The following is a 17,093-nucleotide window of genomic DNA, read 5'->3' as shown; positions in this document are numbered from 1 at the left end:
ATTTTTTCATTAACAACTTCATTCTATTTATTTAAAAGATTTTAATTTATTTAATACCTGCTATTTCAAGGGCCAGGAAGGGTAGCACAGAGTTCTGGATTTCAATTGTAAACCCAATTGTTGTCCATGTGGCATTTTCCAATTCTCCATGTGTTTGAGTAGTACGTTGGTTTTCCTTACACATACCAGATGATGTCTGCATTAGGTTAATTGGTGATTTCAATGCAAGTAAAGGTGTGAGGGTGTGAAAATGTACATCCTGTGATGAACTGTCACCCTGCCCTGCGCTGTTTTCCGCCTTGTGACTTGAGGTGCCCTGAAAGGCTCTCATCTGCTGCTAATTTCATAAGTAATATTAATAAGATATAATAAATATTAACAAAATTGATATTTTTTAAAAAATTTTTTGGTATTTGGTACACTGTATTAACCCCCGAGTTGAAACTATCTTTTCGCATGACCTTTTGGAAGTGAGAGTGCACTCAGAAATGGGGAGAAAATGCAAACTTCACTTAGGAAGGAGCTAGGATGTGAACCCTGGTCTCCTTATTGTGAGGCAGCTATGCTCTGCTACCATGCCACCCTTACAAGACATTGTATTATGGAAAAATACCCTTAGAACCATCTGTGTTGTTCTCTCTTGCTCTCTTTTTACTGGTTTGTCAACCATGTTCTTGGTTCAGCCAGGTTTCCTTGTTGCTTCCCATTTTTGCCACAGGATTCCACTCCTGATTGTCAACCTCCTCTTGTCACCTTTTGCAACATGCAAGAGGGATAGTGAACTCATTTTAATCCCATTTCATAGGGTCATTCTTATAAATTTTTATAAACTATAATTGTAATCTATTGTTACATTTATTTACTAAAGAAAGAAAGAAAGAAAGATGTATTGTGGAATATGACTATATATATATATAATTAAACATGCCATGAAAATGAGTAATTTTGTTATCTCCTTAGTCTTTAGTTGTTTCTTTATTTATGTATTTATTTCATTGACCTCACATGCAACATAAAATATGCCTTCAAATGAACACTGTCATTTTCACCCAGTAAGGTTGAGAGGGAGGGCTCTATAGAGTGCTGTGTTTTGATTGGTTAATTGTCAGTAGGAGTGACACACACACTCCCACTCCCTTGATAATCCTACAGCCACAGGATTATCAAGGTAAGCAAACTGCATACAATGATTTGAAACACTACATGTCTATGGTGGAAATAAGAGCAAGAAAAGGTTGGCCAGAATTTCCATACAAAGCAGCTACTTTAATTCTAGTAGCCCTGAATTCATTAACACCTTATGGATCTGCATCTGATGTGTGGTGTCTGCCTTTAAAATGTAGCACTTGATGGCCAAAGATTTATGTGCACTCTGCAAATGATTTACTAATCAAAACACCCTTTCAACTTTGACGGGTGAAAATGACAGCTTTCATTTCTTTGCTTATTTCATATTTTGGACAAAATGTAATAAATACACTCACAAATAAATAAAAGTACTGTGAAAACTGACAATAAATATATAATTACAACATGAAATGTCAGTATAAATAAGTAAATGTATCACAAAATATATTTTTGTTATATTTCTTTATACATTTATTTAATTATTGCTTTATTTTTTCATTTCAGTGACACTGCATGCAACATGAAATAAGCCCTGAAATAGAAACTGTCACTTTCAACCGTCAAAGTTGTGAGGGCTGGCTCTATTGAGTTCTGCTTTTTGATTGGTAATTATTCGGTAGAGTGGACATACACGTTTGAACATCAAGAGCGACATTTACAGCAGATACTCCAGGTGCAAACTCCTAATGATGAATTTGGTGTTTCCTGAATTAAAGCAGTCACTTTGCACAATAATTATAGGTTAACTTTCCTTTCACTCATAAACTAATGCACATAGTCACAACTTTGAGCATATGCATGAGCCACAGGATTCCCAAGTCAAGCAAGGTGCGTATATCCAGTCTGTCACAATACGTTAATCAAAAAATAAGACTCAATAGTGTCCATCTGCTCATCTTTGATGAATGAAAGCGATCATTTTCATTTCACAATTTATTTCATGTTGCATGTGATGTCTCTGAAATAAATAAAAAAATATGAAAAAAATAAGCAAACAAAATATACATTTTATGACACATTTCTTATTCTTTTTCCTTATGAACTATGAGCAAATAGCTTATAGAACACTAGCCACAGTACCAGCTGATAACAGGTAATAGAATAATTAAAAATATTTGCTCCCTCTTGTTCTACATGAACTCCAGTGGGTTGGCGCCCTGCCCACGGTTTGCTTCCTGCCTTGTGCCCTATGTTGGCTGGGATTGGCTCCAGCAGACCCCCATGACCCTGTAGTTAGGATTTAGTGGGTTGGATGGATGGATGTTCTACATGAACCTTCAGCGCCATTCCTCTGTATACATGTGTTTGTGAACATCTCTTCACAAGCAGCTCATGTTCCTGCAAAGCTTACTTCTAAAACTTTCATTATTTTCAAGGCACCTTTCTCACATCTTATCTAGTTTTATAATATAGATCTTTAAAGATGACTCTGTCAGCATGCATCTTACGTCTTTACTCCTCCTCGTGTGTCTGACACTTGCACTTATTTTGTTGCATCACCAAAGCCAAACTGACCTATCAGTTTGCTCAAGGGGACTGGACTCGGACATCTTAATGTTTTATTATTTATTAGATAAGAATGTATTTCCAGTTCAAAGATTTATCATTTACAAACAAAATCTATTTTTATAGCAATAAAAACTATGTTAAGGATGGTCTCAGAACTGATAGTTGTTATAACAGCAGACAAAGAAAGGAGTGGGGTGCATAATGACACTGTTGCTTCACAGTAAGGAGACCAGGGTCTGTCTCCCTGTCCTGCCTGCATGGAGTTTACATGTTCTCCACGTGTCTGTGTGGATGTGCTCTGGTGTCCTCCCACAGTCCAAAGACATGCAGGCTAGGTGAATTGGTGATCCTAAATTGGTCCTAGTGTGAGATTGGGGTGTGGGTGTGTACATGTGTGTTCTTGCCCTGCGATGGATCAGCACTCTGTCCAAGGTTTGTTCCTGTCTTGCTCACTACGCTAGACTGAATAGGCTTCACCAGATCCCAACGACCCAGTTCATGACTAAGCAGGTTAGACAATGACTGACTGACTGTCAAAGAAAGGGCACATACTTTACCTGAATTTGCCAATGACAGAGGAGGAGGTTTCCAAGAGTCAGAGTCAGTAAAGGGGCCAAGTTTAAAATGAAACAAATAAACTAAGAAAAAGATAATCAAAACTGAAGTGTAATCCAAAACGTCCTAGTCAAAAGTCAAACCATGGATTCCTAATGTATTAAGCTTTTCTGTTAAAAAAAAGACAAATAACAGCAAAGAATTTGTTGTTTATAGTAATCCAAAGCATGGAGATGAGGTATGGTAATCATCTCTTAAAGCAAAGCATCACAAAACAACGTCAGGGACATGACCAGCTATTAAACTTCTTTCTACAAACAACATGATGGTGATGATGCTGAAAAATGTCAAGAAATGGCAGGACTAATAAGAAAGTGTCACCACAAAATGGCAACCTGATTACTTTACAGTAATAACAATAAAAATTGTACTCTTCGAAAAATTAGTTTTATGCTAAAACCTCAGATTCACTGCACTAATGTTGACCGATATCACTATTAAATTCAGGCAATTATTTTTTTTAATAAAATACATATACAGTGTGCATTTTGAAAAATACTTTTTTAATAATAGTAACTAATGATATTAAAAAGTGAAAAGTGTTGTGCTTCTGTTAAATGGGGTTAGTGGTAATAGTGTTTATGAAAATATTCTTAACACAAATATTATTTTACAGTCTATTCACATTTTTGAAGAGAAATAAAAATTGCATTTTGTAGAGAATGCTGCCCGCATGTTTAACACAATGGTTAATGCTGCTGTTTTACAGCATCTGATTCTTGACCTGGTCACATTAGATGACCACTTTAAACATTCTCACTGCGTCTTAGTGGGCTTTGTAGGACATGCATTTCAGTTTGATTGGCACCTCTAAATTGGCCCTACATGAGAGAGTGTGGATGTGTGTGCTCTGTGATGAACTGAGCTACTGGCAAGGTTTTGTTCCCAGGGACTTCCTGATTGTTTTTGAGAAAGTGGGGTCTCATAAATATAGCAAATATTTAAAAGACTGTTCTTGCTGTATACTGTAATGTTTTGGTTTTTTTCACAACTATTCTTATCTTTCTTAGGGACTTTGCAAAAACAATCAAACGACCCTTCTCTGTGCACTATAACCCCTACACCCAGAGTGTGGAGATGCTGAAGGACACCAGAAGCATTGAAAATGTGGTCCAAGAATTAAGAAGTGACCTCAATACAGTGTGCGATGCTTTGAGCAAGATGAACAAATACTTGGGAATCTGAGCCACCCAGAGGCTGTCGCTTCCTATATACAGGCCAACATCGAGGTCCTTGCTCTTCATCCTGCTCAACAATACATGTGGATCACCCTCGACATCTTGTGCTGTGCAAATTTCTGTCTGTGGAATTTATAACTATCTCTGCTTAACATGCCAGAGGTAGCAAACATGGTGTTATCTGGTATCAGTCTTTCATTATTATTATTAACCCTTTAATGTGATTTTGCTTTAATGTCTGGAAATCCGCACACTAGTTAAAAATCAGTGCAACAGGGATGTCAGCACTGTGAGAATTTCATTTAACACTCTCTAAAAGTGTCATCTTTATTGTTTAAGTTATTTGCAATATAAACAGAATCATGTGTGGCACATCACCGTTGCCTTTGATGACAGCAGCCCTGATCTTAAAATAATTGATGAAACTGTCATGCTGCAAAATTTTGATTATAAAAACTGATTTTATTTTTAAAAAATGTTAATAACTGTAAGATGTAGCTGCTTCATTTTGCTGTATCTTGTTATTCAAAGTTTTCATCACAGAGTTCTAGCTTAACTGTGAGTAACTGCAATAACATTTGTTTTCAACTGTTTACAGTCCTTAAGCTTACACTTAAGTCAGTGAATTAAGATTGTAAATGTAATGTTTTGTTTGCACTGTAATGTGAAGAGGCATCCAACAAATATAATAATCTAACTCTATATTGCTTGTCTTTGTCGCTGTTTTATGTGTGTGTCACATCCCCTGCTATGATTTCATGAATTTCTCCCATTTGTGTCTGACACCATCTGGAAAAACAAATTATTGACAAAAGCAGTTTTCAAAATTCCAGACTTGTTGCACCACTTTGTCATAAAAAATGACAATTTTCAGCAATTATTTGGTGTATCATTTAAGATTTATGCATTGGTTGTGACAACCTTTATGACATTTAAAATAAAGCTTTAGAGTTGTTTCTCTTTGTGAAATATTTAATCAAGTTCTTTTTTCTATTTTAAGTCATCTTGAATCCATTAGCCCACCAAAAATGAGATTTATTACCTACACATTGCCCCAGATAAGGCCAATGTTACACTACAAAGCTTCTTCCATGATTTTAATGTAATAGGCTTCACTTACATAATGCTAAGGTGTTTATCTTGGTAGAGTAATATATATATTGCTCTACTTTCCCCTATTGTATTATTAATATGTAGCCTTAGAATGCCCAATCCCACAGACTTACCAATGTATACACTGTAACTTATCCCCACCTTCCCTTCTATATGTATAACCTCAGGCAATTAGATGTAGTAAAAAGACAAGCAGGAGTTAAGTTACACATAAAATAATGTATTACTGATAATATTCATAAATAATAACAAAATGCAAAGTACATTTGAATATTGGCAACCATACAACCTGATTAAATGGTGATGTGTAATTCAGGTGGCACACAGACTGCATCATTGGTGCTCAGCTTTTAGCCACATGTCTGTTCAAAATGGCTGAAACTGTGCTCCTCATTGTGTTGTCTTCAGTTCATGGTGTGATGGTCAGTTGTTAACAAGAGAAAGATACTTCTACATCATCACAGGTTAGCGAGATGCTTCTTCATCATATGTTGGTTAGAGAGAGAGAATGTGGTTTAGCAAGCAAATTTATAGGTTTTCTGTCCAACCCCTCCAGCCAATCCAGACAGCCATATCTCAGAACAATGGGGGAAAATAGTACATCTTAACACCTGCAACCCCCAAGACCATATGTTAGGCTAACCTGGCTTTGTGTGGGGGATAAAAGAAAAACTTTAGCAAAGAAAGACTCATCAAACTGGTTTAAGACACATCCCCCAAATCCTGTCGGAAAATTACAAAGAACAGTCGTAAAGTGGACAAACACGAATGCCTCTCACCAAAGTAACACTAAATTACATTGCCTAAATTACAAATAAAGACACACAAAACATTTATCAAGTTATATGCAAAATCTTACATCACAACACTAAGGCTAAGTCCAGACTACTATGTTTTCATTTAAAAACACGTACGTTAGTCTTAATTTTTGCATTTGTCTAAACTACCCTAGTGTTTTTATGTTTAAAAATGCTTTCTAGAGCCATAGGTTTCTGAAAATGCCAACAGTGCAGAAAATAGAAAGCTTTTTGAAAACACAGAATCTAATTGTACTCATGCTGATTCCATGGCTCTTCCATCCTCAATACAACATCTAATTCCCTGTAGCTGCACTTGTCTGGTTTCCAAAACTTCCGCAGCTTCTGCTTTCTAATGGGGTTCAGGCCATGACTGTAACTTGTCAACCTATATGCAAATGTATTCATTTGAGGAGTTTTAGTAAAAATTCAAAGCAAAAGAGTTTACAAAAAAATAATGAGAAAAATTGATTATACAAAAGAAACATTCTCATATAAGATCTTGTACAGTATATCTTATGTTTCTTTGAGTTCTCTACAGTATATAATATACAGTCATATCTTCACTTGTCAAATTTGCAGACATGCTACATGAATGATCAGAAAACTGTATGCTGTCATTACCCCACTGAAAACAAGCTACGTGAGACAGTTATGTTTCTAGCTAACTATGGACTAACTTTTTCTTTCGGCTACTTCCGTTAGGGTTTGCCACAGCAGATCATCTTTATCCATATCTTCCTGTCCTCTCCATCTTGTTCTGTTACACCCATCACCCATCTTCTCTTAGGCCTTCCTCTTTTCCTTTTCCCTGGCAGCTCTATCCTTAGCATCCTTCTCCCAATATACCCAGCATCTCTCCTCTGCAAATGTCCAAACCAACATAATCTCGCCTCTCTGACTTTGTCTCTCTGTCCAACTTGAGCTGACCCTCTAATGTCTTCATCTCTAAACCTGTCCATCCTTGTCACGCCCAGTGCAAATCTTAGCATCTTTAACTCAGCCACCTCCGGCTCTGTCTCCTGCTTTCTGGTCAGTGCCACCGTCTCCAACCCATATAACATAACTGGTCTCACTACTGTCCTGTAGACCTTGTTTTAAAATTGTATTACTGGAGAACTGGGGTGTTGTACCGTTTTAGCCATTATGAATGTAGTGAGAAGTCAAGCAAAATGACACCTTTTAGTGGCTAACTAAAATAATTACAATATGCAAGCTTTCGAAGCAACTCAGGCCCCTTCTTCAGCCTCAAAAGCTTGCATATTGTAATCTTTTTAGTTAGCGAATAAAAGGTGTAATTTTGCTTGACTTATTACTGGAGATAAAGCCAATCAGTAAAGAAGTTCTTTTACAGGTTAGCTTTAAGTGTTAAACATAATCATCCATTATGTAATGATCACAGCTGAATTTCAGGGTCTTGTAGCTTTTTTCTATAGTAGGGAAATTGTAGTTCAGGTTATATCCAGGGCTGTCTTAGCAACATTACAGTGGTGTGAAAAACTATTTGCCCCCTTCCTGATTTCTTATTCTTTTGCATGTTTGTCTCACAAAAATGTTTCTGATCATCAAACACATTTAACCATTAGTCAAATATAACACAAGTAAACACAAAATGCAGTTTTTAAATGATGGTTTTTATTATTTAGGGAGAAAAAAAATCCAAACCTGTGTGAAAAAGTAATTGCCCCCGAACCTAATAACTGGTTGGGCCACCCTTAGCAGCAATAACTGCAATCAAGCGTTTGTGATAAATGGTAAAAATGGCCTGTATTTGATATAGCGCCTAACTAGAGTTCAAGAACCCCCCTAGGCGCTTTACAACACAACAGTCATTCACCCATTCACACACACATTCATAACTTGCAATGAGTCTTTTACAGCGCTCTGGATGAATTTTGGCCCACTCATCTTTGCAGAATTGTTGTAATTCAGCTTTATTTGAGGGTTTTCTAGCATGAACCACCTTTTTAAGGTCATGCCATAGCATCTCAATTGGATTCAGGTCAGGACTTTGACTAGGCCACTCCAAAGTCTTCATTTTGTTTTTCTTCAGCCATTCAGAGGTGGATTTGCTGGTGTGTTTTGGGTCATTGTCCTGTTGCAGCACCCAAGATCGCTTCAGCTTGAGTTGACGAACAGATGGCCGGACATTCTCCTTCAGGATTTTTTGGTAGACAGTAGAATTCATGGTTCCATCTATCACAGCAAGCCTTCCAGGTCCTGAAGCAGCAAAACAACCCCAGACCATCACACTACCACCACCATATTTTACTGTTGGTATGATGTTCTTTTCTGAAATGCTGTGTTCCTTTTACGCCAGATGTAACGGGACATTTGCCTTCCAAAAAGTTCAACTTTTGTCTCATCAGTCCAGAAGGTATTTTCTTAAAAGTCTTGGCAATCATTGAGATGTTTCTTAGCAAAATTGAGACGAGCCCTAATGTTCTTTTTGCTTAACAGTGGTTTGCGTCTTGGAAATCTGCCATGCAGGCCGTTTTTGCCCAGTCTCTTTCTTATGGTGGAGTCGTGAACACTGACCTTAATTGAGGCAAGTGAGGCCTGCAGTTCTTTAGACGTTGTCCTGGGGTCTTTTGTGACCTCTCGGATGAGTCGTCTCTGCACTCTTGGGGTAATTTTGGTCGGCCGGCCACTCCTGGGAAGGTTCACCACTGTTCCATGTTTTTGCCATTTGTGGATAATGGCTCTCACTGTGGTTCACTGGAGTCCCAAAGCTTTAGAAATGGCTTTATAACCTTTACCAGACTGATAGATCTCAATTACTTCTGTTCTCATTTGTTCCTGAATTTCTTTGGATCTTGGCATGATGTCTAGCTTTTGAGGTGCTTTTGGTCTACTTCTCTGTGTCAGGCAGCTCCTATTTAAGTGATTTCTTGATTGAAACAGATGTGGCAGTAATCAGGCCTGGGGGTGGCTACGGAAATTGAACTCAGGTGTGATACACCACAGTTAGGTTAGTTTTTAACAAGGGGGCAATTACTTTTTCACACAGGGCCATGTACGTTTGGATTTTTTCTCCTAAATAATAAAAACCATCATTTAAAAACTGCATTTTGTGTTTACTTGTGTTATATTTGACTAATGGTTAAATGTGTTTGATGATCAGAAACATTTTGTGTGACAAACATGCAAAAGAATAAGAAATCAGGAAGGGGGCAAATAGTTTTTCACACCACTGTATAGGCTACCTATACAACCACTCACAACTCACAGGAATAAAATTGTAAATGGTCGATAAAATGAAACATATGTTTATTGTATTGGTACTTCCAACAAAATCATTGCTTAAACATTAAAAAACAAATTTAATCAATACAAGCGTTTCAACAATGTAACACGAGCCTTGAAAAACACAAACATTTCAACATATAAATGATACTCAATTGGTAAGCCATACAGTATAGGCCCCCTATACTCGTGCACCTCCCGGGCAACTGGCCAGCGTGCCCATGCGTTAAGATATCCCGTGTTAGTAGGGGTTTGGTCTCCGGAGTTGTGACTTCGAGCTCATCAGCACGATGGGATAAAAAGTCAGCAGTTGTACCAAGCTTTATCCGATCTGCAGATAAATCCTTTAAACTCTAATAGAAACTCTCTCTTCGTTACTGATTTCCGAGTCTTGCCTGGCTTTTGAGTGTATTTTATTTCTTTAGGTTTGCCTTTTGCACGCATCTCCCAGTTCGACTCAACATATTAGTTGGTCAAGACAGGACACATTATCTATGTAGTAATGTGAAACTTACATTCTAAACAAATTAAGCAATACCTTTGGTGCATTTTAATATTACCATTAAACATTCCAAGACTGGCTCCTACACCCTCAATGGAAGAAAACCATATTCAAATATGGCAGACATAGAGAGGAGTTGCTTTCCATGGTGCTTGTTGTGCTGCTTACCTACTTGCATCAAAACCTCATTTTCTCCTATATAAATTCAGCGTACATATGCAAAAGGCAAGTACTTTACTGGTTGTTACAGTTTTGTGATAAATCTCGTGACATGTGGTGTTACCAGTCTGTTTCCTGCAGAGGCATTAGCTCTCTTGGAAATGTGTTCTTTTAATATTGTGGCTTATTAAATAATTAAACAAACAGTGACATAAAGAAACATGTAGTGTTACCAGTCCAATCAAGGATCACTAGTTTTGGGTATGACCTGGATAGAGCAGTGCTTAATGGGACAATTTTGCAAAGGAAAGTGGGGTTCTTGAAGGATGTTGAGAAAACCTTAGAATGTTTATTCTCACTTTCAGCATTAAACTATGCAAGCCCAGTGTAGGCGAATGGCTACATCATATACATTTTCAGTCATGTTAGTGTGGGTAGAGAAACTTTTGCAAATAATTTGACAACTCTCGTGCAGATGGAGATCATTTTCATTTAAAAATGCCATGTAGCCGAAGAATGTCATGGCAAGTTGTAGACAGTTCCAGCATGGGCTTGTTACTACCTGTATGTAACAAAACACCCCAATGACTCGGACAAAGCCCTCAACAGGTTTGTGTGACTTGCTATGACAAAATCTAACTGGTTGTGGAGATGGCCTCTAGTGTCTGTGAGCATTAATAGTCAATGAGGTACCACAAGCTAAGGCCTCACTTGGAGTACTGTCTGCAGTTTTGATCTCCAGCCTACAAAAAAGGACCAGAGAAGAACGACTAGATTGATTCCAATTGCTACAGACAATGAGTTATGAGGGAATATTAAAAGAGCGTTTTCCGTTTAAGCAAAAGAAGATTAAGAGGAGACATGATTCTTCTTCTTTCTGCTGCCTCCATTAGGGGTTGTCACAGTGGATCATCTGTCCACATATGGATTGGGCAGAATTTTACACCGCATGCCCTTCCTGACGTAACCCTTCCCATTTATCCGGGCTTGGGACCGACACGAAGAAACACGCTGGTTTGTGCATCCTCTGTGGCTGGGTTACGAGGAGACATGATTAAAGTGTTTAAAATAATGAAGGGAATTAGTCAGTCGTTATTTTAAAATGAGTTAATCAACAACACAGGGACACAGTTGGAACCTTGTTAAGGGTTAGGGTTTTCGCACAAACGTTAGATAGTTTTTTTTCACCCAGAGAACCATAGACACTTGGAATAAGCTACAAAATAGCATGGTAAGCAGTAAGACTTTAGGGACTTTCAAAAGTAGACAATGTTATTTTGGTAGAATTAAATGGAATGGTCTGGCGAGCTCTTCTGGGCTGAATGGCCTGTTCTCATCTGCAATATTGTAATGAGTGTTCAGAAAAGTGAAATGCATACAATGCCCACAAAGAGTGAGGAACATTGGTGACTTCAAGGAAAGAAAGCAAGCAAGTGTTTTGGACTTTGTAAAGACAGACTTGTCAAACCTTGAAGCCAACACAGATGTCTGCTTGACGCTTTATGTTTTTCATACTAGAATGGAAAAAGAAAAAGGAATGGGCTAAGATTTTGGCTTCTATTGTGCTCTATATTGTTTGGCAAAAAAATGAAGTGTTTTCTAGGTTCTTTCACTGACTAATATAAACTTTGAAACCTTAAGGAAAATTTATCCTACATCATCTGCTATGATTTGTAATCGTATAAATTGACAGCCTCAGAAGCAACCATATTCAGCAACTGCAGTCATTAAATCTGATGTGCAGTCTGACTAGTAAAGCTCTGAGAAGACCGATGCAAAAACCTGCAATTGCTGATAAGCTCAGTATTAAATTAAAAGCTACATAAACTGTCAAATAAAAATCCAATTTATTTGAGCACCTCAGGCGTTACAGGCAAAACTAAACAAGTAGTTAAAAATGTTTTGTCAAATTTGAGTCAACAAAATCCTGCATAAACCATATTCATTATTTATAACCAGTGAGATGGGCAAAATGAGCCGGGAGGTCTTGCATTTGTAAACTTTAGTCTTGTGATTGTTGTGAACTCTAGTATGTTATTCATTTTTATTTTCAGTAATATTTTTTTCATTAACATTTTGTATTTCACACTTTGATACACCTGTTCTAGTTTTACTTTCATTTTGTCATTTAATTTTATTTTTTGACTTTGTAGATTTTATAACTTTATTTTATGATGACCTTATGATAATGCAGTAATAATTTCTATGGGCCCTGTCATTTTGAGCCAAGATGCCCATTGCTAGTAATATGTGACTGGCTATCACGACAACTGACATCTTTATTATGGTAACATTTAAGACACGTTTTGCTTCCGTATGCGTCCAAGGTTGTGGATATTTCTGTCAAAACTTTGGTGTGTGTGTTTCTGATGGGAGTGTTAGCTCCTTGGAAATATGTTCTTTTATAATGCGGCGTTTTAATAAACCCTAATTTAAATAATTATAAATTATAATGGCGATATCCCTCTTTTCAGCGATAGGCGGCGACAAAATCACAGAAAAGACAGAATATACTTAGCTTGTTTAATGTGGCTCACGTTGCTGTACAGACAGGAGAAACAAGTCAGCTTCATTTCACCGAAGAGTTCTTTTTCAGAGAGTCGTGTAGAAACTGCTTTTTTTGTCACAACGGAGGTGGCTTTTGGACCTATAGCTTTCGTCCACTCAGTTTCTCAAAGTTGGCAAAGTTCCAGCTTCTTTTATATTGTTTTCTACACGACCAAGCTCCCATTACATTTCCAAACAAGGCAGACAATTTTGTGCTGAACATCAAACAGTCGTTTCAAATGACACTTAGTCCTTTTCAGGGTTTACAACACAGCCTTCCAGATGTCCCTGTCTGTCTTTATGCTTTGCTTGGCCCAGCAATTCTGAATGCTGACACTGTATGCTAAATCTGGCTCAGCTCTTTATGGCATGTTACACAGAAAAACAATGAAAAAATACATATAAAAAGATCTAAAACAGATACAGTGACACAATTCTCAATATTATAACAAACTTATTATAACAGTGTGGTATTGCTAAACATTTCTCAGTTGACTGTTTTTTGCTAGGTTCATAAGACTCTAAATTTTAAATTGTATTTTGGGATTAATCTTAAATCTTTTTGAATTTGTGCTCCGCTAGTCTTTCAATCATGATTGAATGTCCTGCTTCATCTCCTTTTGCCCTTGTGGCCTGCCTAATTCCAATTTGCGGTAAAGCAGTGATGAGTTGAATTAATCCACAACTCAGAGCAGGTTTCGATATTTCAAACTTCCACCATTAATACAGGTGCCTGATGTATTTTTAATGTTAAAGTTTGCCACCTTTTTAGAGTTTAGTTGCTATGGTGTCTCCTTTTAAGCATTAATCTAAACATGTGATAGCAGAGAGAGTGTTTTTCTACATCCATGATGTCTGAAATGTACAATCAATTTTGAGTTCAAACAATTGACATCCTTAAATGAACTGACCCTATCATGGGTTGACATCTCATCTTTCCATAAATAAAGAAATGAAGAACAATCTCAGCTGCTGAGTCCTCAATGTAGGTGTTTACTGAACACCTGTTGTGGCTTATCCTTCAAAGATGACTGGCTCAAAGACATGAACTATTACGCAAACCTTCACCTAAACACCAGTAGCCTCCTTTGTTTTATATTTACCCCTTAAAATACAAGTTGCTGTGCTGATGCAGATTTAGTACATTTTCTTCACGTGATATGTTTTTAAACAGTCACCAATGCAGCGCCTGGTGTCACAATCAGGGACAATAGAACTGTATTTATTTGCACACTTTTCTTATAACATTTTATGTCAGTGCCTGATCTGCTTGTGTTAGTGTAGGCTTCCACGGCCCAACGATTCCAATTTTACAATCATTTTACCCTTTTACCACGTAGCTACTTGCACCCTGCTGCAACTTTACATAACTGAAATCACCAGGCATATCTTGGCGGTTTGATCATACATTGTTGTATGCATCAGTTTCATTACCCTGTCAATGTCTGATTACCCAGTCTCTTTGTCATCATTGTCGCCTGATTTAACTAATGGTTCAGTTCCAGTTGTTCTAAAAGTGGCTTTACAGTTTCTTGTCTACACAATATTGTGTTCTGGTTGAAGGTTCCATCCACTTAGAAGCACTGACGAGTTACCTTAGAGAGGAAAAAATGCATAGGAATATTCTGCAGCATAATGTTATTTCATTCGCTAGATATCAGCAGAACACTGTTCAAAGAATTATTTGGTCTTAACACTAGAATTCCTTAAACCTACAGAAAAACTTGTAAACCTGGCCCACCTTATTTCCCTTCGCACCTCTCCATCAAGCGTCTTTTGTGTTGTAAATGCATCGATCAGCACAAGCAGCAAACAGCCTGCTGTCCCATCCCCTGCATTGATGGAGTTCAGCTCTCCTAGATCAAGACAAAGCTACTTATCTGCGTGTGAGGTTCCTGGAGTTGTATAGGGTAAATGATATGTGATATCGTTATTTGGAATACATACATTTCATGTGTGTTACATATCTACAAAGATCTGGGTAAGTGTAGGATGGAAGGAAATATGAAAAATGCAAGAAAAACTAAACACATACCTAAAGCAGAAACTTTTTCCATGTTATACCAATAATGATTTGAAGTGTATGATGTGTGAAGACCTTAGTCCAAATATCAAATAAGCATGTGTGCTTTTATTCAAGAATATAACCAAAGAAAAAAAAACATTCAATATACATGTGGCTGTAAGTGAGTTAAAAACTCAAGGTCAAATGTCAATTGACAGGGAGTTTACACGTATTCTTGAATGGTGTAGAGGTAAGAGCTGCTGCCTTTTAACCCAAAGGTCCCAGGTTCGAAACTGAGTGCTCTGTGTTTTGAGTAGTAAACTGCTATTATTATTATTTTTATCATTATTTCTACAATATAATAAAAACATAGATTTGATTTCAGTCCATAACACCCAGTATAAATGTTGACAGTTCACTACTCAAATTGGTCATTATTGGTCTCGTCCGATGCGAGAGATGGACATCTGAAGTGGAGCTCCGCTAGCAGTGGTGTTATTTTTCATATTATTTGCTTATTATTCTGAGATATCTTGTATTTATTCAACCCGAGAGGGACTGCTACAGTATATGTAAGCACATATAAACATGGCCAACAAGAAGGGGGGTTCGAAAGAATCGAAAACTAAAGCTACATCTAAGCTGCGATCAGCAATCCCCAGTTCAAGATACGGCCTATCAGAGACAGACCTGGATCAGATGGGCGAAAGCATAGACTCCTCGGGACCACGGTCCGCTACATCGTCGCCGGCTGAGAGCGAAAAGGGGAGCGAAGGTGCGATCGTGAGTGCAGATGTGGATAGCTCGCCGATTGGAGAAGATTACCTGAAACTGGAAAGGGCCGGGAAGTCCGCGGCTTCAATTACGCAATTACGTGAGCCTGGAGCAGCGGGGACACCGGCTTCAGCAAAGTCTGCTGCTTCATCTACGGTACAAGAAGGCACAATTGAACTATCTGAACTGAAGGTGTTGCTCGCTGAGCTCACGCAAGATATAAAGAAAAGCGAGAAGGCTAATGAGAAAGCAACGGCAAAGGCACTTGAGAGACTGAAACAGGAGATGAAACAGGCCAATGAATGGCTGCGTCAAGAGGTGCAACTTGAACTTCGACAGGTGCTGGGTAAAATTGAAGAGCGCATTCAGGAAAACTCGGTTAAACTGAGCACGCTTGCTGATCAATTGGAGCATCTTAAGGAGACATTCACGAATCGGATTGAAATGGCCGAACATTTAGCTGCCAGTGCCGAGGAAAGAGCAGTAAATGTCAGTTCCGAATGCAAAAACCTCGGAGAAAAACTTGGAGACAGACTGGCTGCTTTAGAAGATGGGAGTAGAAGGTATAATGTCAGAATTGAAGGTCTGCGGAGAATCGAGAAAGTTCAAACCCTGTGAAATTGCAGCTGAACTTTTTCTAAAATAATCGGGCGACTTTAAAGCAGAATCTGAGATAGCAGCGGCTCACAGCGTACGTGGATCAAACACCGTCAGACCCCGACCAAGATCTTTTATAGTTCGTTTTGAACGATTATCATTTAAACTAGAGGTGATGGCACTCCTCAGAAACATTTATATATGAAAATAGCCACATTCGTATCTTCCCTGACTTCTCTCCAGCAACAGCTATTAAGCGCAGCCTTCTATAATATTAAACAGCGGCTACGGCAAGCCAGTGTCAAATACAGCCTCCTGTATCCGGCAAAACTGAAAGTGGAATGGCAAGGTCATTTCTATGTCTTCGCTAGCAAGGAAGAAGCAGAAAATGAATTAAGAAAGCTGATCCGGGACTATTCTGATACATAATAGTGAGTCATGGTAAATGGTAAATGATAAAGCTAGGATTAATAATCTACTGTCTGATCTATTTGTTTTAAAATACGGGTTTTTTATCAGCATATATTCTCATATTCTTATTATTACTTAGTATTACTAGGGCGCTATCTGTTTATGTTTTATTGTGCTTAATTACTTATTCCTCTTTTTTTCTTTCTCTTTCTTTTCTAATTATTTCATGTGTACCCTAAATGAGACTGTTCAATATCATACCCTTGGTTTACTGTTATTGCTATTACTGCATTAAGACTTGTTATGCTTATTTTGGACACATCTTTAACACCATCACCGGGTTTATTATCTGGGTGTATCATCTTAATGCACTAAAATTGCTGAAGACTATATATATATTTTAAGTGCAAAATTCTTTTTTTTTTTTTTTTTCTTTTTAAAGACTATATTGGTAACGGATATCTCTATCTTTTAACCTAAAGCGCCACTGCATGGGGCTTGTTGTGCTTTGG

General features: G+C 37.7%; 1 protein-coding gene across 1 annotated transcript in view; it reads left to right on the top strand.

Annotated features, from left to right (window-relative positions):
• tph2 (tryptophan hydroxylase 2 (tryptophan 5-monooxygenase)) overlaps positions 1–5,265 on the top strand; it is a 177,411-nt gene extending 172,146 nt beyond the window's left edge. The window contains exon 12 of the mRNA XM_039761916.1: positions 4,263–5,265. Coding sequence (XP_039617850.1) covers positions 4,263–4,437 — 175 coding nt within the window. The 3' untranslated portion in view covers positions 4,438–5,265. The remainder of the gene's footprint in view (positions 1–4,262) is intronic.
• Positions 5,266–17,093: the final 11,828 nt, after the last annotated feature.

This window comes from Polypterus senegalus, chromosome 8, assembly GCF_016835505.1.
Source record: "Polypterus senegalus isolate Bchr_013 chromosome 8, ASM1683550v1, whole genome shotgun sequence".
Lineage (NCBI taxonomy): Eukaryota > Metazoa > Chordata > Cladistia > Polypteriformes > Polypteridae > Polypterus > Polypterus senegalus.
The sequence above is the reverse complement of the archived record's forward strand: the minus strand, read 5'-3'. Positions and strand labels throughout refer to the sequence as shown.